Source organism: Pan troglodytes, chromosome 6 (assembly GCF_028858775.2).
Source record: "Pan troglodytes isolate AG18354 chromosome 6, NHGRI_mPanTro3-v2.0_pri, whole genome shotgun sequence".
In the NCBI taxonomy this organism is placed as follows: Eukaryota; Metazoa; Chordata; class Mammalia; order Primates; family Hominidae; genus Pan; species Pan troglodytes.
In genome coordinates this window covers 53,280,776-53,306,957 of record NC_072404.2, presented here as the reverse complement: position 1 = coordinate 53,306,957, position 26,182 = coordinate 53,280,776, and the positions used below count along the sequence as shown (strand labels likewise).

At 48.1% G+C, this 26,182-nt stretch overlaps 1 protein-coding gene across 7 annotated transcripts in view; it reads left to right on the top strand.

Moving 5' to 3' along the window:
* TNS3 (tensin 3) overlaps window positions 1-26,182 on the top strand; it is a 308,216-nt gene that overhangs the window by 99,035 nt on the left and 182,999 nt on the right. For 5 of the 7 annotated variants that reach the window (XM_016957426.3, XM_519088.9, XM_016957425.4 and 2 more), the window contains one exon: window positions 2,525-2,563. In XM_016957426.3, the coding sequence (XP_016812915.1) occupies window positions 2,525-2,563 (39 nt within the window). Of the gene's footprint in view, window positions 1-2,403; window positions 2,422-2,524; window positions 2,564-13,024; window positions 13,202-26,182 lie in introns of those variants that run through there. The other 2 variants (XM_016957431.3, XM_016957428.4) reach the window with 2 other exon arrangements.

Genomic DNA, 26,182 nt, shown 5'->3' with positions numbered 1-26,182 from the left:
ATGTGGGAACACACAGACCTGGCTTCTGGACCAAATCCTTAAGTGGCTGCCGTCTTTAAAACTCAAGTTTCTGACATTGCACAAGGCTTTTCTTTTCATTGTCTCAACAAACGTGTGCTTCCAGAGAGTGAATTTAAAAAATGTATTATAGACTGTATTTTTAAGAGAGTTTTAGATTTATACAAAAATCGGACACTCAGGCCAGGCATGGTGGCTCACGCCTGTAATCCCAGTACTTTGGGAGGCCGAGGCAGGTGGATCATGAGGTCAGGAGATCGAGACCATCCTGGCTCACACAGTGAAACCCCATGTCTACTAAAAATACAAAAAATTAGCCGGGCGTGGTGGCGGGCGCCTGTAGTCCCAGCTACTCAAGAGGCTGAGGCAGGAGAATGGCGTGAACCCGGGAGGCGGAGCTTGCAGTGAGCCAAGATCGTGCCACTGCACTCTAGCCTGGGTGACAGAGTGAGACTCCGTCTCAAAAAAAAAAAAAAATTGGACACACTCTTCTTCATCTTCATATATAAACATTTTCCATTCCTGTGGTACATTTGTTACACTTGATTAGCCAATATTGATACAGTCTTAGTAACCAGAGCCCTCGGTTTACATTAGGATTCTCTCCTGGTGTTGTACATTCTGTGGGTTTAGACAAATGCAGAATGACGTGCGTCCATCCTTATAGTGTCAAGCAGAATAGCTTCATGGCCCTAAAGAGTCTCTGTGCTCTGCCTGTTCCTCTCTCCCTCCTAATCCCTGGCTTTCACTGACCTTTTCACTGTCCCATAGTTTTGCCTTTTCCAGAATGTCACAGAGTTGAAATCATACAGTATGTGGCCTTTTCAGAGTGGCTTCTTTCACTTAGTAATATGCATTTAAGTTTCCTCTTTGTGTTTTCCTGCCTTCATAGCTCATTTTTTTTTCGTCATGCTTGACATGCCATTGCAGGAATGCTGATAGTGAGTTTGAAAGGCAGGGGCCCTGATTCTTCGCACATTTCTTGCCTGCATGTCACATGTGGAGTGAGGCAACAAGATGCATGTGTGCACTGAGTAGATACCATCCTTGAGGGGAGATAAGTCACACCGCTCTGTTAACCATGGGGTCTCCTTGTCCGGCTGTTTCCACCATCCTGTAAGGTTTTGTCTGTGACTCCTTCTGTTTCCAAAGCTGTTTTTGTTTTGTTTTGCTTTACATTTATTTGTTTACTTATTCTCTCATCCATTCATCAAACTTTAAAGGGGCCCTGAGAGAGGACCCCTGCCCCAGACATCCGTCTGAGTCAGAGCCATGGTGGAGTAATGATGTGTCCCAGACACAGGAACGGCCATGTGTCACATACTCCCTGAGGACTGGACTGCATAAGATAAGCAAGAGGCTATAAATAGTTATCCTGGTAAGAGCCAAGGTTACGCCGCCGCCCACCCCAAACCACAAGTACAATTAGTCAGATCTCTGAGATTCTCTACGATTCTCCTTCGGTTGCACATTTTCAGAAAACTCTTTGAGAAGGCAGGTGCCAGGGATCTGGAGGGGGCAGTGCCAGGAGAAAGCTAAGGAGTGAGGTCACTCGCCAGGAACTGAATCCTGTTTGCTGGCGCCTGGCTCCTGAGCGGCCCCCCAGAGCAGCGCAATGCCTGCCTGGCTCCCTCAGCCCCTGCCCTGTGCCACTCTTCTGAGCTCCTCACGCGCCATCTCTTAATTCTCACCATGACCCTGCCCGGAAGGCACTATTGTTACCTGCAGTTTTCAGATGTGGAAACTGAGGCCCGGAGAGATTAAAGGCCAAGGTCCTGTGGCTAGTAAGTGGTGGAGATCCTGCCCAAGGTGGGGTCTTTGCCCTGCAGGACTGGTGGCTCCCTGTGCCTGTTACTAACTGCCTCTCCTGACTGTGTTTGAGCCGCCTCGCCTCCGTTACTTTCTTTATCTTTCCCAGGGAGCTCTCGGTCTTCAGAGACTATGGTGGAGTCAAAGTCTCCTCTCCCCGTCTCTTGTGCGGAATGGAATAACCAGGTTGACATTGCCACATTCAGACTCTTCAGTTCTACTTGTAGAAATAGTTCTAGAAAAGATGGCCCCTTGTGTAGAGAATGCATGCCCCTGGGCGAGGATGGGAGGAGTGGGGTCTTGAAGACCACCAGGCAGAGCCTTCCACCTCCTTCTCTGGGCCCCGCTCCCAAGCTCCCCAAGCACGGACCGACTCAGAGGTTTCTATCCTTGAGGTCTACCAGTTCTTTGTGAAAGTGGGGGCTAAATTTTGTATCTATGAGTGATTTGCATTTTTCTGGAAGGGGAGGCCCCATGGTTTCCATGACATTAGCAAAAATGACAGGGACTTTCCAAAAGTGAACAAAACCCTGGACTCTCTTAACTCTAAATCTTGTCAGTCTTGATCTGCTACAGCTTTGTGGCCAGAGTGAGGTTAGAGACAGTTTCATTCAGTCTTTGGGAGCCTGGCTTGATTATTATGCTAATTTTTTCCTGGAGAATCCATTTGCTTATCTGTTTCTTCTCTCTTTGAAAGGTGGTGATTCCCTGCGGTGTGCAAGTCCGACTGGAACAGGTAAGCCCTTTGCATTTCTTTGGCTCCATTGTTCCATCCAAGAAAGGACTAAGTCCTTTCTTGAAGCTACGCCCTCTTTGGGGATCTTTTGGCTTCCTCTAGGATCCATGCCCTCCCTTTGACCTGTAGCTTGCATTCACAAGGCTCTCTCTGAGGACCTTTGACCATGCTGCACTGGCCATTTGCATGGTTTTTTAGAGAAGAGGATCCGCTGCGCCTTTGCGGGAGCTGCCTTTCTATCAGTAATAGTTACCTTCGGGGCGAATCTCCCTGGGCCGAGTTTCCTTGCCTATAAAGTGAAGACAGCACAAGTCTGTTGTCTTAGTGATAAAAACCTGGACAGTGAGGGTGCCTGGGTCGCCAGGTGGCTGTGGACAGTGTAGTGCAGTGGTTTGTAGACTGACATCCAGCTCTGACAAATACTGCGTGTGTGTGTGTGTTCAAATCAGATTGAAGGTAAACACAATAGCACTTTCTCTTTGGCTTGTGATTAGGCAAATTTAAATTGCTGTCTGCTTTTCAAATGCAGCTCCTTGGAAGGTCGTGGTACCTCCTGGTGTTTTCTTTGCCTCCATCCTTTGGAGCTGAGTGAGTGAAGCTTTGTTTCTGAGGGCTTATTAGCAGCTTGCAGGATAATTGAAAGGCTCACTGTGCCTAGACAGTAGGACACAGGACCCTCTTCTCTCACTGCAAGTCAGAAGCGACTCCCTGGGAGGCAAATGGGAAGCTGCCTCTTGCTGCTGGGGAAGTGTGTGCAGGTCTGGGCCTCCCCGGTGGGGCAGGGAAACAGGTGCGCCCTGTGGTTCCTCCTGGGCATCTGTCAGGTGTGTTGTTCCCTGTACTTCTCAAGTAGGGCAGGGCTTTCTGCTCTTGGCTCCCCCTAGCTTCGCCATACACAGAACCTGGGGTGTTCTGCCGGAGATTTGGCAGTCTTTCTGGGTTGTGAGCCTGGTGGCCTCCAGACATGGAACTGGCTAACTGGCTCTGTCATGTGGTGCGGTAGGACATCCTTCCCCAGGCTCGGCCAGCGGCGCCCATGTGGCAGCTTCCCTGCTTTGATGAAGTCAAGATCAGATCCTGGCTCCAGTGGCTGGGCCTTGCCCTTGCCCCCTGCCCATCTGAGCCTTGGTTTCCTCCTTTACCCAGTGGGTGTGGGGGTGGCTCTCTAACCTCATCACTTGAGTGGCCGGGCCCTGCCCTCGCCCCCTGCCCACCTGAGCCTCGGTTTTCTCCTTTATGCAATGGCCATAGAGGTGCTCTCTAACCTAGCTGCGGATGAGAGAAGAGGGACTACAGGGTCAGGCCTGTCACAGAAGCCTGGCCACAGGCGGGGTGCCGTTATTATGCTCCTTTTAATGCTGTCATGTGGTGTGGTCTCTTTGGTTCTGGAAGAGCAAAGTATGCATTTGAGGTCATAGGAACGTTAAAAAAAAAAAATCTCACCCAGAAACCTAAAATATTGACAAACTATGAGAAACATGTTGCAGCATCAAGAGCTGAGGCCGTCCGGGGCGGGCGCCTGCCCGGCCGTCCCTGCTGGCCTCAGCCGTGTCCCCAGGCCTGTGGTCCAGTCTCACTCCATTCCTCCTGTGGCACTCACCGCTGACGGGGGGGGGGGGGAGTAGGGGGCGTGGGGGGACTTGGGAACCTGTGTTTGTAGTTGGTTTTGACAGACTGCGGTTTGTGACTGATTTCCTCAGGCTTGTCATAGGCCCCGGGAGCCAGGGGCCGAGGCCCAGGTGGCCCCAGAGCTGTGTGCCTGTCCCGAGGCCCTGGCTGAAGCCTGTTTTCCTGGTGGCAGCTGAGGCTCTCCCACCTCGCAGACAGTCCCTTGCCATCAGATTTGTTGGTGAGCCCTGGACATCAGAGGCACCAGAGGGCTAAAGCTGTGTGCTGGCTCTAAAGATGCCGGTTGCAGGGCTGTCAGACAGGCCAGAGCCCAAAGGGCCCATCCTGGCTGCTTAGATGTTGTCATTGTTCCCTCTGGAGCCCAGGGTCCCAGAGAGGAGTCTTCAGTCTCCTGGAGCACAGCCCTCCCCCTGCGTCAGGACACGGCCTCCCTGTTAACCTTTTCACAGGTGTGGTTGCTAAGAGATCTCGCTCTTCTAGCCCAGCCTGGCTCCTGCCCACTCCCCTTGCTGCTGCTCTGTGTGTGTGTGTGTGTATTATGTGTGTAATTGTGCGTACAAATACATACATGTATGTCATGCATGTAGTTGTTACATGTATATGGATAGACATGCATGTTATGCATGTAGTTTTATTGGTATATGAACACATACATGCATGTTATACATGTAATTGTTATATGCACACAAATGAATATGTATGTTATACATGTGTCAACACATGAATACATACATGTGCCATGCATACGAAAGTTATGTATGTGAATATATATGTATATTAGGTATGCAGTCTTTATATGTGAGTGTATATATGTTATGTAATTGTTTATATGAAGGTTTGTATGCATATATTATGTATATAAATGTTACACATGTGAATATATGTATCTTGTATGTAATTGTTAATGTGTGTAGGTTTTGAATGTAGTTGTTATATATCTGAGGGTATATATATGTGGATAATGTAATTGTTACCTGTGTGTGAACGTATGGATGTGTGTGTTTATTATGTATGTCAGTTTATATGTATGTGAATGTGTGTGTGTGTGTGTGTATTTCCCTGAGATGAACATGCATGAGTCCACTCTGTACTAAGCTCTCTGTGGCCTTTTCAGATTGCCTTGACCAGCTGGCCCCCAGGTGTGGTCCCTGGACCCACAGCCTCAGCATTGCCTGGGGACCTATAGAAATGCACATTCTCAGGCCCCAGCCCAGACCTACTGAGTTGCTGGGGCCCTGCGATCAGTGCTTTAACAAACCCTCTGGCAAGGCTGATCAGCTCAAGTGTGGGAATCCTGGCTGTGGGCTGGAACTGGGGCAGAGATCAGCCCGTGGGCGTGCAGTCAGGGGTGGCCTTGGCAAATGCCTGCCTTTCTGGGCTGCTCTCCCCGTGTGGTGGTGTGGGGTCATGAGAGGGCCTTTGATGCCAAGACACCCAGTTCCCTCACATCTTTATTTTGCGTGGAGCTTTCTCCCCTAAACAGGGCAGTGCTGTCTTCCTCCTGGCATGGAGGAGTAAATGGAAGGATGGACGTGGCAGCCCAGCCCAGCCTGAGCACTCTTCTGCCTCCCTGCTGGGTGGCCTTGTAGAAGCAGACCCTCCCATTTAGCGGAGCTTGGGCGGGAGGGTTTCCGCCTGCACGGTGTGGCTTCTCAGGGCAGAAAGCACAGAATCTTTTTTTTCTTTCCTGATCCTGTCTGGGCTGAGTCTTCTGGCACTGTGATCCTTGGCATTTTGGATGGGCATGGAATTGCTTTCAGATAATACTGACATCCCCGATGTCACCTGGGGTGTCACTGTGCCCTGTGGGACCTGGCCAGGTCACCTGATAGCTGTTTTTGTTTTTCTCTTTGTTACCATTCATTGAGTACCTATTCTGTCTCAGATGCCCTGCCCTCCCTCACCTGCTGGAGCTCAGAAAACTGAAGAAACTCCCACATCACCCAGACACTAAGGGGCTTCTGCTCTCTGGGGTGTCAGTGCCCCTGCAGGCCCCTCTGTGACCTGCCCTTAGACCTGGCTGCCCTTCTGCTCTGTCCTGTGCTGGCGGCCCCTCCCACACCTGGAGTTTACCTGGCACTTGTACCCACCCCCAGGCCCTCCTTTGCTCTGCAGCTAACCTGAGGGGCATGACCCCTTTGGAGAGGTTCTAGAATAGCTTCGTCCCAGCATGTTTTATCGAGGTGAGCTGCCGGGTCTGTCAAAATTCCTGGAGTTGTGCTGGCTGAGGGCATGATTGTTTTGAAACCCTTGGGCCTAATTCCCTGGTAGGGCAGAAAGAAGGCAGTGATGAGCCTTGCCAGCCATACTTACCGACATCCCAGGACAGGACTGTAAGGGTGTCTGTCATCTTAATGACATACTGTGTGAGGGTTCTTTGTCTGCAGGCATAGGGTGCCTTTGTGGCTCCCCGGGGCATTTAAGACACAATGGAGAAGGAACCTTTTCCGTGATTGTGGCGCATTGAACCCGTGGCTATTTACCTGTGATGTTCGTTTTCCTATTCCTGGTAGCAGAATCTTCTGTTTACTGCAGCAGCTTACAAAAGTGGGATGTGAGGTTAGATTAATTCATGGACTCAAAATCGGCACATAGTATTGTTGAGAAAGGAGCTGGGAGGCAGACCTCCCTTTGTGACTGTCAACTTGGCATATGTTACATGGACACAGGGTTGGAGCTTCCTGGGAGCCAGTGTGAAAAGGAAACCACAATGATTGGCATGTGCCTTTCTGGAAGGTGGGAAGAAACAAGAATCAGCAGAGAAAATGTGCGACGTGGGAAATTATGGAGGGTGTAGACTAAGGCATCAGGGGCATGCACCACGTCTCCATGAGTCGAGCAGAATGATGATTTTGGAGGGATGTCAGAGGCAAGCTATTGCAGCATAGCCTCATTGGGACCTCTGGCTTTTAGAACTATAAAGGGACAATTGGTGTCTTTCTGCTTACATTACCGTTCTATGGGCTGTGGTCTTCTGGGTCATAGAGAGAATGCTTCACCATTGTTCAGGTAACTACTGTCCCTAAGGCTGGGAGAGGTGGCTGGGCTCCTTACAGGGGAGTCACAGCCTGTGGTCCAGCTGCTCTGTAAGTCTACGTGTATGTGTACACGCAGTGCTCACATGCGCACACAGGCACAGAATGTAGTGGTAGGTGTGAGCGTGGACTAGAGTTGGGTTGAGTCCCATCCGGGGTATGACACTGGTGAGCTGTGTGGCCCTGAATGGAGTTCTTTCACTTTTCTGGGCTCCACTTTCCTCTTCTGTAAAATGAGGACGCCACCAGCTCTTCTTGGGGTCACTGCCAGGATCGAATGAAATAACATGCTTAGATCCTCAGTGCTAGTGTGACACAGGGAAGACACGTGATGTGTGGGGAAGAGCCTGGTTGGTTGTCCTGTGAAGGTGAGTTGGCAATGCGGTTCTTCTGGTGCCCACAGCCTTTGCTGTGTGCCATTCATTGTTGATCTGGTTCTCCTGATGGAGAGAACCAGTCTGATGAGTTCCAGAGCGTGTCCCCTGCTTCCTGAGGGTGAGGGCACCGATGACAGACACTTACAGTAGATGATTCCTGTGATCCCGCATTTGCAGACTTGGAGGCACCACGGTCAGAACAAGGGCGCATGCGAGTCTGTCCTTGGTAGTTGCAGGTTTGCAGGATCTTTTCATGATGCTGCGGCCTAACAGTGGTCCAAATGGTGGCCCCACAGCTTTTGACTGAAGTTCAAGGGCAGAGTGTCCTTGTTTTTTTCCATCCTGTGTTTACCTTCATACACTCTGCAAGCGATTGATTCATACCAGCAAATCTTGATGCCCTCAGGTGCAGGGCAGCCTTCACTAGGACACCCCGAGGCCATGTATGGGACCCACTTCCCCGCCCGGCCTCCTGGGCAGCCCACAGCCAGCCTGAGTCCAGGGAGGGCTTGGCCCGCCCCGGGGAAGTGCCGCCTGTTTACAGAGGGGCCACTGTCCTTGAAGGAGGCCGGTGTCTCCGCCTTCTGGTGGCGGCCTCCGGTGTGGGAGGGTTCAGGGCAGTGCCTGATCCAGCTCCGGGCAGGTCCCGAGCCCGCACCAGCTGCCTGCACTCACGCTGTGATTGTTCTTGCTTGGCCTTGGCCATTGTGGTCTGTGGCCCTGGAAGAGGGGTTGGGTAAGAATAGTGGCTGAGTCATCAGGGCGGTGCTTCTCTTGGTTCACCTCACCCGAGGCCAGTGGGCTAGTTCCCTCCAAGGTGACTGCAGGGCTCACATTTCAGCCTGAGGCTGGAGCTCACACTCCACCTTTGCACAGCTCTGTGTGCAAGATGCGTGTGTCTGTGGTCTGTGGTGTGTGTGAGGTGTTTTGTGTGTGTATGTTGTGTTTGTGTGTTGTGTGATGCAGTGTGTGTGTTGTATGTGAGGTGTGTTTTTGTGTGTGAGTTGTCTGTTGTCTGTTGTGTGAGGTGTGTGTGTTGTGTGTTGTGTGTGAGGTGCTTTGAGTGCATTGCAGTGTGTGTAGTGTTTTGTGTGTGTTGCATGTGTTGTATTGTGTGAGGTGTTACCTGTGTGTGTGAGGTGTTTTTTGTGTGTGTGTTGCGGTGTGTGTGTTGTGTGTGAAGTGTTGTGTGTGAGGTGTTTTGTGTGTGAGGTGTGTCTGTCGTGTGTGTTGTGTGTGAGGTGTGTGTGTTGTGCTTTGTGTGTTTGTGAGGTGTGTGTGTTGTGCTTTGTGTGTTGTGTGTTGTGCTGAGGTGTGTTGTGTGTGTACATGTCTGTGCTGTGTGTGTTGTGTGTATTATGTGTGAGGTGTTTTGTGTGTGTGAGGTGTTTTTTGTGTGTGTTGCGGTGTGTGTTGTGTGTGAAGTGTTGTGTGTGAGGTGTTTTGTGTGTGAAGTGTGTCTTGTGTGTGTTGTGTGTGTTGTGCTGTGTGTGTTGTGCTGAGGTGTGTTGTGTGTGTACATGTCTGTGTTGTGTGTGTGTACATGTCTGTGTGTATTGTGTGAGGTGTTGTGTGTGTGTTGCAGTGTGTGTTGTATGTGTAGTGTGTGTTGTTTGTGTTGTGTTTTGTGTATGTGTTGCTTATTTTGTGTATGTGTTGTGTTGTGTGTGAAGTATTTTGTGTGTGTTGTGAGGTGTTTTGTGTGTGTTGTGTGGGTTATGTGAGGTGTGTGTGCTGTGTGTTTATGTGTGTGTGTTGTGTGTGAAGTGTTTTGTGTATGTGATGTGTATTGTTTGTGAGGTGTTTTGTGTGTGTTGTGTGTGAGGTGTTTTTTGTGTGCTGTTTCGTGTGTTGTGTGAGGTGTTGTGTGTGAGGTTTTTTTATGTGTGTTGTGTGTGTGTGTGTGTGTGTGTGTTGAGACTTGCTCAGTATGTTTTACTTGAACTCAGAAAGCCAGACAGAGGAAGTGACCAGAGCAACAAGACCAACCAACACAAGGACAGGACAGATGTGACTGTCAGGAAGTCTTGCAGGTCACGTGCTGCCATCCCTGCCTCTGCCCCAGTGACCGTGATGGAGTCTCATGAAGCTATTTGATTCTTTCAGAAAGAATGCTGACCAAATGGATGATGAGGAGCTTCAGATAAATGAAATCACTTTAATGGTCTCCATTTTATTTTACTGAAAAATTAAGCAAATTTCCAACAAAACACCCACACTTTCCACCTGTAAATTACTGGGTGGGGGGCTTAGTGAGCTGAGCATCCAGTGATCTGGGACAGTGGATCCAGGTGACCTATGTGGGTCTGTTCTGCCGGCCCCAGCCTGCAGTGGTTTCTGCATGCATGTTGTCACAGAAGGCTTCCCACAAGTCTCTGGGTATGCATTTCTTGTCCTCACGGCCCATAAGTCCAGGTATTTGACTGGACAGTGGTTATTTCCTGCTTATAGATTGTTTCCACCCCTCAGTAAACTTCAGAAACACAGACACGGGTCTATACACCACAGCAGAGTCTCGGCAGAAGATCACCTACATGTGTATGTGTGCGTGCTCATGGTTTCTGGATTCACTGCTGCCCCTTTCAGATTCTGTGTGTCTCATCAGGAGTCTTCATGCAAACATATTTGACCAGAGTCACAGTGAAATTGAGTTCTATTAGGTCAGTGGATATACGCAAATGTCCTTGCTCCTTAATCTCTCTGATCTCCAGGAAGCAGAGAGAAGAGTTTCAAGGATCCTGTTAGATCAGCATCCAGGTGTTCCATTTGGTCAGAAGAGCCAAACTCAACATCTGTGGCTTTGGCAAAAGTCAGGTGAGACCCAAAAATAAAAATACAGACTGATACTGCATTCCCCAGATCTTACCTTGACACTTAGTCATCACAGAGTGGTGTTTAGTTAGCCTGTGCATACAGCATTCAGGCATTGGCAGGGCACGGTGGAGGACGATGGGTGTGGATGCTGAGCAGTCGGGTGGGAAGAGGGCTGCGTGGGCGATCACACTCAGATTGGGAGGGCTGGATGCGCGTGAGGTCGCTCAGCAGAAGGTGAGGAAGGGGTGGGGCCAGCACTGTAAGTCCGTCTGTTTCTCACCCAGCGCCCCTCTGGAGGGTGCTTCGTTGTTGGGGATGACCCTCACCCCCATCTCCCAGCTGCTGCGTCCTGAACAACAACGGCTCAGGGTCCTGCCTCATCATTGCCCATGGCCTCAGCCCTGGGAGGGTGTGGATGTAGTGCAGGCTGGTTCTCTGTTGCTTTGGAGCAAGTGCAGACCAGCAGGAGTGTCCGGGATTTACTCTGTGGGAGGGAGTAGGACAGGCTGAAGATGTGCTGAGATGTGGGCTGGGACTTCCTGTTCCCATGGCTCCCCTGCGCCTTCTGGTCTAGACGCCTCTAGTCCTTAGAGAGTTGCTTAAGCGAATCAACCATAAGGCCTGTGTGTAGGGAGCTGCCAGGGAGCAAGTTTAGGGCCACAGTCCTGGACTGCTCTCAGATTTCTGTGCATTTCACCCCTTTGAAAGTTTCTCCCTATATCCCTGTGCACGTGCCTTTCTCTTGATGGGCACACACAGTGAGTACCAGTGAAGAAGGGCAAGCCAATGGGCTCCTTTCCCAGTGACACTGACACCTAGCCTTGCAGGTAAAGAAGCAACGTGCTATGAGAACATTCGACCTGGAACATGCAGTGGGGCCTCCCTCCTTCTCACGGATCCCAGAGAACCATCTGTAGGGGAGGTACAGGGGGTTGAGTTGTGTTCCCCTGAAATTCATGTCCACCTGAAACCCCTGAATGTGACCTTATTTGGAATGATGACAGAGATGAGGTCATGCTGGATTAGATTGGGCCTGATTTCCATGACTGGGTTCTTGTAAGAAGAGGAGAGGACGCAGACACAGGGAGAAAGCCAGGTGATGACAGAGGCAGAGGCTGGAGCCACGTGTCTGCAAGCCAAGGAACCTCACCAATTGTGGCAGCCTGAGAAGGTGGAAGAGGCAGGGACAGATCCTCCCTGGGGCTCTCAGAAGGAGCGCAGCCATGCTGCTGCCTTGGTTTCAGACCTCCAGCCCCTGGATCTGTGAGAGAACACATGCCTTGTTTGAAGCCACCCACTTTGTAGTGCTTTACAGCAGCCTTAGGAAATTAATACAATGGGGTGCATCCCTTCACTTCTTTCATATTGATTAGTTGTTCCTCAGGCATTTCTGGAAATCCTTTTTGGCCCACACCTCTCCAGCCTCATCTGGGTGAAGACATGGGCCGCGAGGAGCTGGTACCCAGTGGACACCCGAGGGGGAGGTGGCTCCTGGGCAAGGCTGGCTGAGGCCCCTTCTCCAAACTGCCGCATCCTGCTCAGATGGAGCAGACTTTGAGAATGGGCAGATAAACAGCAGAAGATGTTAGTGGAACTTGTTTAAAAGAGGAGCTTCTGGTGATGAACTGTCATTCGAACTGGGCGGGATTGTGAGGTTTCCGTCACCCCAGGGCTCTTCCAGGAAAGGCTGGCAGGGCCCGCGGGTGCCCTGGAGCTGCCTGCAGAAGTCAGGCACTAAGTCAGTGGGAGCCAAGGTTGGAAAGGAAGACCCCCTTCCATTCCATCCTGAATGACTCCATGGGTGAGTGGGACCCAGGACGGCTGCCCTTCAGAGCTCAGCCCAGTTCCCAGAGACGAGACGGCGAGATGGTTACCAGGATGGTCCCTGCCCCTTGGCCCCGGCCTCTGTTTCCAGCTGCTCCCCTTAGCATCTGCACAATTGCCTAGTGAGGCCATCATGACCCTGTGGGCACAGACTTCTGGGACTGATGCCTGTGGTTGTGGCACCCCCACCCTCACCCCTTCTCCCCACAGGCTAAACTTTGATCCACACTTTTCCTTTGATTTCACCGTCTCCTCCCACGCCTAAAATAACATACAGGCCTTTGGCTATTTCCAAAGGGTTTCTGGGAACTGCGCCCCAGTGAGGAGGCTTCCCAGCAGCCTTGGCCTTCCCTTCAGGCAGACTCCTCATCCACAGTCAGGAGCCCACAGGTCTCAGTTCACTGACCTGCTGAGAAAGAGGAAAAACCTTCAACACATTAAAAAAACAAACAAACAAAAAAAAACACCCGTCAATGTGAGCCTCACACAAGCAGGCGCTCTCCCTTTGTAGCTGGAATTTGAAAGTGGTGGGTTGGATACTGTTCCTGAAGCTATTGTCCCACCTCTGCAGGTGGAGGGAATTGTGAACGGTCAACAGCAGGGAACATATTAACCCCGGTGTCAGCTTACATCCACCCGGGAGCACAAAGCCTTGGCTAATGATTAAAAACCCACTCCGGCTAGGAGGCCTGGGCTGCAGGTGTGTGGCTCACAGACACTGGATTCCCATCAGCCCTGACCATTACCTGCGTCTGTGGTTCAGGGTTGCTGCATTTCTCTGCGCTGGGGACTCTCCTCCTAAAGTGACAGGTGGGCCAGGTCAGGGCTGGACGCACCAAAGGCACCTTTGGCTGAAATATTGTCGTGTGGTCCCTGGACTCACCTGTAAGCAGTGTTTCGAATGAATGAATGCCGCCAAGTCTGATGACTGGACGTCTGCAGCAGACAAGAAAAATCAGGTTGAGTGGGATTTCTTTTCTTTTATGGCACAGATTCTAGAGTGGTCACATATTTTACTTATTTATTTTAAGATTTTTAAAGTTGTTTTTAAAGTTTAAAAACTTCAGCTTTTATTTTAGATATAGAGTGTACATGTGTATGATTGTTACCCAGGTGTGTTGGACCCAGGTAAGGAGCATAGTACCCAATAGGTGGTTTTTCAACTCATGTCCCTCTCCCACTCTCCTCACTTGGGCAGTTCCCAGTGTTTACTGTTCCCATGTTTATGTTCACGTGTGCTCAGTGTGCTCAGTTCCCATGTGAGAACATGTGGTGTTTTGTTTTCTGTTCCTGTGTTAATTTGTCTAGGGTTATGGCATCCACATCCATCTATGTTGCTGCAAAGGACATGATTTCGTTCTTGTTTATGGGTTTGTAGTATTCCATGGTGTACACGTACCACAATTTTTTTTTTTTTTTTTTGAGACAGAGTTTCATTCTGTTGCCCAGGCTGGAGTGCAGTGGAACAATCTTGGCTCACTGCAACCTCTGCCTCCCGGGCTCAAGCGATTCTCCTGCCTTAGCCTCCTGAGTAACTTGGATGACACGCACCTGCCATTACACCTGGCTAATTTTTATATTTTTATCAGGGACAGTGTTTCACCATGTTGGTCAGGCTGGTCTCGAACTCCTGACCTCAGGTGATCCGCCCGCCCTGGCCTTTCAGAGTGCTGGGATTACAGGCGTGAGCCACCGCACCCAGCCTATACCACATTTTCTTTATCCAGTCCACCCTTAATGGCACTTAGGATAATTCTATGTCTTTGCTATTGTGAATAGCACGGTGATGAATATATGATTGCATGTGTCTTTTTGGTATAATGATCTATATTTCTTTGGGTATGTACCCATAAGTGAGTTGCTGGGTTGAATGGTAGGTCTGTTTTAAGTTCTTTGAGAAATCTCCACACTGCTTTCCACAGTGGCTGAACTCATTTACTTTTCCACTAGCAGTGTACAACATTCCTTTTCTCTGCAGCCTAGCCGACGTCTGATGTTTTTTGACTTTTTAATAATAGCCATTCTGACTGGTGTGAGATATTCAGCCTTTGTTGGATGCATAGTTTGTGAATATTTTCTCCCATTCTATAGGATGTCTGTTTACTCTGTTGATAGTTTCTTTTGTTAAGCAGAAGTTCTTTAGTTTAATTAGCTCCCACTTGTCAATTTTTGTTTTTGTTGAAATTATTTTTGGGTACTTGGCCATAAATTCTTTGCCAAGGCTGATGTCGATAAGGGTATTTCTTAGGTTTTCTTCAGGATTTTTATAGTTTGAGGTCTTACATTTAAATCTGTAATCTATCTTGGGTTAGTTTTTATATACGGTGAAAGGTAAGGGTCTAGTTCCATTCTTCTGCATATGGCTAGCAAGTTATCCCAGCACTATTTATTGAATAAGGTGTCCTTTCCCCATTGCTTGTTTTTGTTGACCTTGTCGAAGATTAGATGGTTGTAAGTGTGCAGCTTTATTTGTGTTTTCTGTTCTGTTCAGTTGGAATATGTGTCTGTTTCTGTGCCAGTACCGTACTGTTTTGGTTACATTAGCCTTGTAGTATAGTTTGAAGTTGAATAATGTGATGCCTTTGGCTTTGTTCTTTTTGCTTAGGATTGCTTTGGCTATTTTGGCTCTTTTTTGGTTCCGTATGAATTTTACAATAGTTTTTTTTCTGATTCTGTGAAGAATGATGTCAGTAGTTTGATAGGAATAGCATTGAATCTGTAAATTGCTTTGGGTAGTATGGCCATTTTAATGATATTGATTCTTCTAATTCATAAGCATGGGATGTTTTTCCATTTGCTTGTGTTTTCTCTGATTTCTTTCAGCAGTAGTCACGCATTTTAAATATGGAGAGGCCCTTAAACGCAGTGGCCATATGTGATTGGTTCGGGAAATAGCAGTAACTACTGAAGGGGAACATTAAATACTGATTTTATTTATTTATTTATTTATTTATTTTTGAGACAGATTCTTGCCCTGTTGCTCAGGCTGGAGTGCAGTGATGTAATCTTGGTTCACTGCAACCTCTGCCTCCCGGGTTCAAGTGATTCTCGTGCCTCAGCCTCCCGAGTAGCTGCGATTATATGCGTGTGCCACCACGCCTGGATGATTTTTGTATTTTTACTAGAGACGGGGTTTCATCATGTTGGCCAGGCTAGTCTCGAACTCTTGACCTCAGGTAATTCTGCCTGCCTCCTAAAGTGCTGGGATTACAAGTGTGAGCCACCGTGCCCGGCCTAATTTTTGTATTTTTAGTAGAGATGGGGTTTCACTGTGTTGTCCAGGCTGGTCTTGAACTCCTGATCTCAAGTGATCTGCCTGCCTCAGGCTCTCAAAGTGCTGATTTTTTTTTTTTTTTTAAATGTCTGCAGTTGGAGAGAAGTTGGCATGTGACAAGGAGACGTTACAGATTCCAGGTCAGAGGAGGCATTCGTTGGTGCATTATTTATATTACCTGAGTGTATTTTACCTGCAAAAGGGATACTCATGTAGAAAACCACACACAATAACATCTCCAACCTACATCCACTTGGGGGACAGCCAGCGTGCTGTGGGAGGGAGCTGGCTTTGTCCAGGAGCCAGGGTCTAGGCTCAGGCCCCTCCCGTTATACATGGCCTTGTTTTCTAACCTTCTGTTTTCTTATCTTCAAATATGGGGGTTGCTTGGCTATGAATCTGTGGTCTCCTGTGGCTCAATAGTCCTATTTTAGAGAAGCAGGTGCCATGGCGGTTTCCTCAGGTCACTGAAGGCATCTTGAGCTTTTTGGGCAGAAACTTCACTCATACTGTGTGTTGCTGGGGACCCAAGTCTGGGTATCAGTCTGCCAGCATCAGGACAACTGTTGGCTTCAAAATCTGAAACTTCATGGGCTCCTGGTCCTCATAGCTGCTGTGATAATTGTCTCATTCTCCTGGTGCATTTATAACAGGTTTCTTTAAAATGTGCACTTTCCCGAGAGTATCAGGAAACAATTTTTTTTTTAAAATTAAAAAGAAAAAAGTCCCTGCCAGAAACCTTGTCATATTTGGAGACTCAATCGTAGAGAAAGAATAAGGAGAAACATGTTTAATTGGATGAGTATTTTCTACTTTAGTGGGAAGTTTTTCTCTACTTAACTAACACTTCGTTTCCCAGCATGACGACCACTAGCACTCCCCATCCCGTCCTCTCTGGCCCTCAGGCCCTGGGGTAGCCCCATGGCCTGTCTTTCCAGAAATTATGGAATTTGAAGAGAACCTGGGGTCATGGAAGATGAGGGACTTCACAGGGGCAGGCTGTGCTTGCATCCAGTTTGTAATAGCTGTTAGCTTTGTACTTTGGACACAGATGTAATTATCTAACATATGCAACAGACTTTCAAAAGTACTACTTACACCATCACCACCACCGTCATCACCACCATTACCACCGTCATCACCACAGCACTCCCTAGTTACCTTTTGGGGATGCTAGGGAACCAACTCATTCTGATTTGGTAAATAAAGAGAAGCAATCGAGCATTTAACCTTTGGGAACTGTTCTTTGGAGTTTCCAAATAAAGGAAGAGGGAAAGTTGTATTGAAAGAGGAATTCCAGCTAATAAACCTTGAAAATGTGATAGGGTTAACATAGTGCCCTTTCCAAACTCCTAATAAATGACTGTCTGGCTCTAGGCTCTGGTCCTCTGTAACCTGCACTATCACAAAAGGGGAGTTAGACCACGGGTCATAGGGTTGTAAGCCTCCTTGCAGGAAGCACACAGCTGAGTCCTCACCCTAGCCAAGTCCTCACCAGAATCAAACCAGAATCAGACCCAGCCTCAGATCCATCTGCAACTGACAGGAAGTCCAGGGGCCAGGACATCTGTGAAGCCATACTGCAGGGCTCAGCGAAATCCAGGGCAGAGGGAATTCTACTGTGTGGAAACAACCCCAGTCTTTTTCAAATACATTGCAAAAAGAGGAGGAAGAAAAAGGAACTGGGTCGGGTGCTGTGGCTCACTCCTGTAATCCCAGCACTTTGGGAGGCCAAGGCAGGCGGATCATTTGAGGTCAGGAGACCAGCCTGGCCAACATGGTGAAACCCCGTCTCTATAAAAATACAAAAATTAGCTGGTCTTGGTGGTGCACGTCTGTAATCCCAGCTACTTGGGAGGCTGAGGCAGGAGAATGGCTTGAACCCAGGAGGCAGAGATTGCAGTGAGCCGAGATTGTACCACTGCACTCCAGCCTGGGCGAGAGAGGCTCCGTATCAAAGAAAAAAAAAAGAAAGGAACTGAAGTGACATATTGAATAAACATCGTAAGACTTTATTCAGACTGTAACTTAGACTGTAAAAATAAATCCAAACAACCCCAAAACATGTATGGCAGAGAAATTTGAACATGAATTAGATATTTTAAGAAATTATTCTTCACAATTCTGGCAGTTTGTTCTATGTATTAAAATGTTCTTGACTTTTATTTTTTTAAATTATTTATTTATTTATTTATTTTTAGATGGAGTTTCGCTCTTGTTGCCCAGGCTGGAGTGCAATGGTGTGATCTCGGCTCACAGCAACCTCCGCCTCTTGTGTTCAAGCAATTCTCCTGCCTCAGCCTCCTGAATAGCTGGGATTACAGGCATGCACCACCACGCCCGGCTAATTTTGTATTTTTAGTAGAGATGGGGTTTCTCCATGTTGGTCAGGCTTGTCTCGAACTCCTGACCTCAGGTGATCCTCCCACCTCGGCCTCCCAAAGTGCTGGGATTACAGACGTGAGCCATTGTGCCCGGCTTGACTTTTAAAGATATGTACTGAGATATTTATGGATGAAGTGATGTGATATCTAGGGTTAGCTTTAAATGGCACAGTTGGGTAGGGGGTGTCGGTGTATGGATGCAGTTGATTGGGGACAAGTTGGTGACTGGAAACAAAGTGGTGGGACCTGGGGCTTCTGATCCGCGTGTCTCTACTTCACAGGGGCATTGTGCAGGGTGCAGATGATGTGTTTGGGCACAGAGCTCAGGCTGGCTGGTCACTGTTTTTATCATATGACACACCAATGTTTCCCAAGCCAGCGTCCTTTCCCCCTCTTGCAGTTATCTTCCATGACCTAATGGCCTAAGACTTTTCCCACAAGTCTCCTGTGTGGCATTGAGCCGTTGCATCTGGGTGATAGCCCCTCAGCAGTGCTACAATGTGTCTTATTTGATGAAATGTTTCGCTGAAAACCCTCTGAGTTTGTCAACACATGGCACAGAGTTCACAGGCTGCTTTGTAAAATAGTAACACTTGCTTCATAAAGCCTTTAAAGAAATCATTCTGAATAAAGGGTTGTTTCACACTAGCCAGGTACATTTTTACTTTTTTTCCCCTGGGAAAATCATACAACTCACTCACCAGGGAGATCAGCCTTGATAGGTTTTGTGCATGGAAGGAAATAGGGCCAAGGCGCAGGCATCCAGTGAGCACAGATTGTGATTCAAGAGAGCGAAGCACTTTGGAATATGAGGGGAGTTAAACATGGACTTGGACTTGTATGAGGTCCTGAGCTCCCCATCATTGGTGCCATTTAAGTAGTGGCTGGAAGTTATGTTGCAGTGTTCCTTCTTAGGGTGATTGGGAGACTGAGTGCAAATGATGGCAGAGGATGCGGTAATGAAGCCCGCGTTGCACATGGTGACAAGGTCGTTAGTATAAACCACACTGATGCACAAATATTTTAGGTCAGTGGATCTCAGAGTGTCATCTAAGACCAGCAGCATCAGCATAAACCTGGGAACTTAGAAATACAAACTCTTTGTGCCCACTCAGACCTGTTGAATCAGAAGTTCTGGGATAGGGTCCCTAAGTCTCTCTCCTAATATGCCCTCCTGGTGGTTCTGATGCAAACTGAAGTTTGTTCAGCCTGTTCTAGGAGATGACTTGCTGGGGTGGGGCTGCCACCCGGGGCCACCTTGAGCAATCCTGGGGGTGTTGAGGGTGCTCGGGGCGTAGGGTTACTGAGAACTCTGCAGCCTCTGGGGTTTGGGTGACCTGACGTTTATGATTTCCTTCCACCTGAGAAACTCGCATTCTCTGATGCCTTTCTTCTTTCCATCCCGGGCAGATGACTATTGGCTTCTGTCGTACGTGCTCCAGAAAATATTCTGATGCGAGTCCTCAATGTGTTTGCCTAGAAAACTCTGTAAGCTTCTCAAGGCAAGGCATTGCCAGATCAATAGAGGTCCTCAGGTAGGGAACATAAATCTGGAAGAGAAGTGCACGTCTTTAGAAGGAGGCATCCGCAGCCTGAACTTGCCACCCTGGAGCTTCCTTGTCAGGAGGAAGGATTCCTCCAAGGCTTTGCTTTCTGTAGCAGCACGAGGCATCCTAGGGATGAAGAAGTAGAGTCAGGTAGATAAAAATTACGGGTGGACTAGGCTGTGATTATGGCCCTTTTAATAACGTTAGAGTAACAGGTGTATTAAGTGGGGGCATTAGAATTAGAAACTGGCAAGTTTCTAGCAATTTTAAATCTACAAATTTGAAGATTAAATTATAGTTGATTTTCATTACTTGTGGATTCCATATTTGCAAATTAGCCTCCTGGATACAATTTACACCAAAATCAATACCAAGGACAATTTTGTGGTCATTTGAAGACATGAACAAAAAGACTCAAAATTCGGGTTGCCCACCTGCATGTTCCCGTCTGACACAGAACAAAGCAAAGCTCTTCCTTGTTTCAACTCATACTGCAGACAGGCATCTTTTCCACAGTCTATTTAGTGCCACATTTCCCCCATTTTTGTGCTTCTGTTGTTGATTATGCTGTTTAAAATGCAAGTGCAGTGCTGATGTGATGTCCAGTGTCCCTAAGCACAAGATGACTGTCCTGTGCCTGGTGGAGAAAGCGCATGTGTTAGACAGTCCTTCCTTCAGGTGTGAGTTACAGCACCAATGGCTGAGAGTTTCATGTTAATGAATCCACAGTATTTATTAAATTAGGGTCTCTCTTTGTCACCCAGGCCGGAGTGCTGTGGCATGATCTCGGTTCACTGCAACCTCTGCCTCCTGGGTTCAAGCGATTCTCATGCCCCAGCCTTCCGAGTAACTGGGATTACAGGCATGCACAACCACTCCTGACAATTTTTACATTTTTAGTAGGGACGGGGTTTCACCACATTGGCCAGGCTGGTCTCGAACTCCTGACCTCAGGTGATTTACCCGCCTAGGCCTCTCAAAGTGCTGAGATTACAGGTATGAGCCACTGCACCTGGCCAAGGTTATGCGTTGAATCGGTTGGTGAAAATGCTGTGACTAGAGCTCGCAGGACCCTAACCCCGTATTTCTCCTAGAGACTGAAGCTCAGTGTTGGTCAAATCAGTGTTTGCAGCGACTTTATAGAACACGACTACCGCCAATAACGAAAATCAACTGTAATTGATTAGGCATTGATTAGGGTCCATTGTAGGACAGCCCCATTGTCAGGTTTTCACTTAATGATTCTTTCCCTGAGCTTACTATCTGAGAGAACAGATCCCAGCCCACTTTCTGGTTGCCTTCTGTGAACCTATGATAGGCAATTTGCTTACAAACCAGAGAGGCAGGGAGAAGAGAGGCACAGTGGGGAGGAATCAGGGCAGAGGGCTAACTAGTCTTGGCTGTGGAGTTCTAGGGAGGTAGGAAAGTCGATGGTCCCTCATGATGGAGTGAAAGCTAAGACAGACCTGGCCTGTGACCTAGCACTCCCCTCGCTGCAAATGGCCTCAGGTGGCCAAGCCTGGTCCTGGGTTTGAACTAGATGAAGTGACAACCTGACAATGGAGCTGTCTTACTATGGAACCCTAGTCAATACCTAATCAATTACAGTAGATTCTCATTATTGGTGGTAGTCATGTTTGATAAAGTTGCTGCAAACACTGATTTAGCCAACACTGAACTTCTGTCTCTAGGAGAAATAAAGGGTTAGGGTCCTGCGAGCTCTAGTCACAGTGTTTTCACGAACTGATCAACACATAACCTTGGCCAGGTGCAGTGGCTTATGTCTGTTTGAAAGTGGGGATGATAAGCGTTCCTTGCTTAGCAGGCTGCTACAAGGATGGAGAGAGAATACAAGCAAATCATGTTGCATTATGTCAGGAATAGAGTGGATGTGGAATAACTTGCTGTGACAATGATCATTACTGGTATTAATACAGGGGCAACGAGGAGGGTCATTGCTGCTTGCATGTCACTTACTATGCATTTGGCTTCACATCCAGGCAGAATCTGTCATTTAAAGGGATCAGAATTTATAAGTGATTATTGAACTGAAGTATCAGTTAACTTGCGGAATCCTGAACCTTTCACTTTAGCATTCCATTGTGTCTGAAAACCGGTAAAAGTAGCCACCTGTCTTTGATGTACCATCCCACCCTGTCTTTGAGTTCTCTCCAGGGTCTGGGGTTCCCTGTCCTGTTTTTACATAGTGTACATCTACAGTGAGTCATTGAAATTTCCCATTTGGGGTTCCTCAGAGTGTAAGAAAGCTTAAAGATACTTAGGAATAATCGGAGCATAGAAATCCTCTGGACTCTGCCCTAGCTGCCCTACAGAAATTTGATGAGTTTTACTGACTGCCTCACGCAAGGCTCTCAAAAACCTCAGTGTTTGCAGCAGTAACAAATCCTTTTTTGCTCACATTTCATTGATTTCTGCAGTATTTTATTAAACTCTGCAATTACAATAACTGGTACAACTGGCATTTGCAGGGTTGGGAGCAGACGCAGTGGTCATTTGGTCAGCTTTTGAGTTGACAGAAGAAACACAGTGCGGGACTGCAGAGCCCAGCCTGCTGGCTCCAGGCATGCAGTGGGCATGCAGTGCCCGGCTCCTCAGTAGTAATAATGATGTTCCTGGACAGGGGTGGTGAGGAAGGCCCTGGGCCCCTTCGGTCTTCATCTAGTTCCTACTTCTGCACTGCTAGAGTCTTGGCTGACTGAGCCCCTCAGTGGGAGCGGGGACAGCCAATTCTCTAGTGCTCCATTGTGGAGCCCAGCCAGCTGGCTCAGGCCATGCATTCCATATTGTCTCACGGAATGAACAGGGAGACAGCAGATCCATGGTTGGTGGGAAGCGTGTAGAGGTGGTTTTGGAGTGACCTCATTTATGTGGTTCTTGGAGGGCAAGATGCAGTTTCATTCTAACCAGTAAGCAGAAAAGACTCACACGTGAATGTGGCTTTGCTCAGCCTGGTTCAGCTTCCAATGTACTCATTTCTTGACATACAACACTTAATGTGGGGCTCACTGTCTTATGTTTACACCTGCCTGTGTCCCCTCATCTCACCGTAAGCTTCCCAAAGGTGGGGATATGCTCTTTCCCGTTTTTTTTCAACTCCAGCATTGTCAGTGAGACTGGACACATTCTAACAGCTGGAAAATAAATTTTGAAGTTAATTGCTCAACAAACTTATTTTCTCATGGCGGGATCTATAGATCTGTAATGTTAAGGTATATGATGCACATAAAACCTCTCTGGTTTAGAGCACATCCTCCTTCAGCTTTATTGGAAGTTACTAGGTGGAGGAAGAGCTGAAAGTAGTTGGATATCTTGTGTCTTGATGCTCCTGCTGTTCCTCCTCCTTCAATATTTTGGCATGCCCATCAAATTGTCCAATCTTCCTAGTTACATTAACCAGTTTGACTTACTGGATTGTTTTCTCCACTGCCTCTCCCTTTTATTTAACACATTCAGGAGGAGGAGGCAACGTTTCCATGTGTGGCTAGGGGCCATTCCGGCCCCACACCTTATGCCACTCCTTGCTTTATTGCTGCTGTTCACAGTCAGCCTGGCTTCCTGCCGGGAGAGGGTGAAGTGAGGGGAGCGCAGGGCGGTAGGTGAGCATCTCCAGGCCACCTGCCCATCCTGGGAGCTGAAGGTTGCTCCTGGCAGCAGCATTTCCCAAACACCCACCAGGCATCTCAGAGCTTTCAGATGTCGTCTTAGTCAGCTTAGGCTGCCAAGACAAAGCACCACCGTGCGGGGCAGCTGCAGCAATGGGCGGTTATCACCCTCAGTCCTGGAGGCTGGAAGGCTGAGATGAGGGTGTCTGCAGGGTTGGATTCTCCTGAGGGCTTTCTCATTGGCTTGTAGGCGGCCGTTTTCTCCCTGTGTCCTCACATGGCTGCCCCTCTATGTGTGTCTGTTTCCTAAGCTCCTCTTCTTTTTTTTTTTTTTTGGGACAGAGTCTTGCTCTGTCGCCCGGGCTGGAGTGCAGTGGTGCAATCTCGGCTCACTGCAAGCTCCGCCTCTCAGGTTCACGCCATTCTCCTGCCTCAGCCTCCCCAGTAGCTGGGACTACAGGAGCCCACCACCATGCATGGCTAATTTTTTGTATTTTTAGTAGAGACGAGGTTTCACCGTGTTAGCCAGGATAATCTCCTCTTTTTATAAAGACACCACTCATACTGGATTAGGGCCACCCTAATGGTGTCATTTTAACTTAATCACTTCTTTAAAGATCCTGTTTCCAAACTGTCACCCTCTGAGGTCCTGGGCACTAGGACTTCAACATATGGATGTTTGTGGAAATGCATTTCATCCATTAACAGATGGTACCAGGCATTTTGTCAGTCTCCAGTGGGGAGGAGGACGGTGCTACCTTTGCCAGATATGGTGGGTAATAAATCATAAACTTGAAGTTATGGTCTTGATTATGGAACAGATGAGTCCTCTCTTCCACTGCCCTGCCCCTCCTTCATTAATCAATCAGTTTATAAATATTTATGTCCTGGGGACCTCTGATGCACCAGGCACTGGGCCCTGTGTGGGGATATGGAGGCCTGCCGTGGTTCTCTTGTGGGGGAATTTACATTCTAGGACACTCCAGTGGCATAGTCCACTTGGGGCCTGAGACTGACCTGGGAGGGGGTGAAGGTGCTTGCAGAGAGGGTTGGAGGTGCCGTTTTCTCCTCTGCTGTGTTCTCTGGGACACTGGTTTCATAACTATCCAGACACTTCAAGTCTCTTTACCTTTGACAAGATAGTTTCTTTTTTGGAAAGGGGATAAAATATGCTTAAATAGAAAAAGATGGAATGGGTTTCATGTTTTGTATGTTTCCTCTTCTCTGGGATGATGCATGTGGTCCTGGAAGTCACAGCACTTTCTAGAGGAAGTCCTAGTGATGTGGATCCCAAAGCACATGGCATCTCTGGGTGTTTATCCCGAGGCAGCCACTAAGGATGTTAACATTTTAAACTATAGAATGTTTCTCATAGCATCATTCATAAGAATGGGAAATTTGAGACCAAAAAACATGCTGTTAAAGGGGGATTATGTTCCATCTGGATAATTGGGTACCATGCTGCTGTTAAAAATTGCAGTGCAGAAGAAAATATAGTGATATGGACATAAAGCACCATTTGGCTTTTAAATAAGTATGGGCGGAAGAAAGTCACCCATACTTATTTAGGGGTCCATCCTATCTGGCTAAAGTTGGTTATCTTGGGGTATGGGAGGGAGAGAGAGGCTGATTCTGTCTGCTTCTTTTTGTATATGTCTACTTTCTGAATTTTCTATAACCAAGTAACTTTTATCATAAGAATGAAAGTAGGTGGTACTTGTTATTTAAAAAGCTGGTTCTCAGAGCTAGCCTCTCAAGGGCAGTGAGGCCCTGCTCTTCAGCCACAGGGGTCTACACAGGCTCCTCAGATGGCCTGGGACCTGCATGCCTGGGGTCTGACTCCCAAGCTGCAAGCCCGCACCTGCGGGAAGGGATGGGCGGACTGTTTGTTCCTCATGCAGAAGGCTTTGTCTGTGGTTGGCTTGTGCTCACAGGAGGTGGCTTGAGCAGCCCCGTTTTTCACAGCTCATCCCAGCGCAGACTGATTTTATTTCATCTTGTTTTATATTACATTTTATTTTATTATCATTTTCAGATCCAGTTTGTACAGGACATCTAATCTCTCTGAGATAGAATTGAGGGAGAAAAAAGGTTGGGGCATCCAGGAGGCACAGCCGTTCTAAACATGAGCCACTGACCCATGAGGCACTTCCAGATGGAAGCCTCAGAGGTTAGAGGACACATCTGTCCCCATGTTTAAAAGGGAAATGGATGCCCTGTGCTCAGCTAGTGAAGCTGCCCTTTGGCAGAGCCCCAGGTGACTGTCCCATGGCGTGTGTGTGGGAGTTGGGAGGAGCCGTGGCCCCTGGCCTAGAGCACTGATCCTGGGCAGACGTGGCCTCAGCTGACTAACCAGATGACCTTGAATGGGTCAGTTAGATACCAAGGACATTATTTCCTCACCTGTAAGAAATTGAGTAAGATCACCCATGTTTCTGTGTAGTGTAAACGTCATGTATATGGCATATTGACATTATTTTGGCATGAGACGTACTGTCTCAATAGGTTTTAGGATTGACCTGAGCAGATATACTTCCTATTTTTGGTGCCTCAGACTATGTCCTCTTCCCAGAGTCTCCTGATAGGCTCAAGCTTCTGCTTGTGAGCTGCTAGGAGCAAGTGCAGGGTGCACCTCAGGACAGTGCTGGGTCCCTGTCATTGTCCCTGTTTTTACAGATGAGGACACTGAGGCGACAGGGCTCACTGACTACCCAGAGTAACCTGTCTATAGGGCAGAGCTAGGATTTGAGTCAGGCTCCCTGCCTCCAAGTCCTTTCCCATGGTCCTTCAACTGTAATACGTTCTGCCTCTGCAGAAAGGATGAGTGGTGGTAGCTGGATGGAGGGCACCATAGTGTGTAGTGGTTGGAGGGGACTGACTTGGAGCTCTATAGAAATAGGGAGCATTCTAGGTGCTTGAGTGGCAGGAAACCATGGTGGTGATGGGTTTTTGATAGCTTGGGTTTCAGAAGTGGTAACGAAGTTAATTTAGTGGAGAAAGTGGGAAGATGAAAGGGAGAGTGATTAGCAGGAGTGGCCTCTTGGAGGCTGTTGAAGCTATTTGGAGTGAGAAGGGCCTGTCTCTGAGATAGGTTGCCTATCCATGACATGTG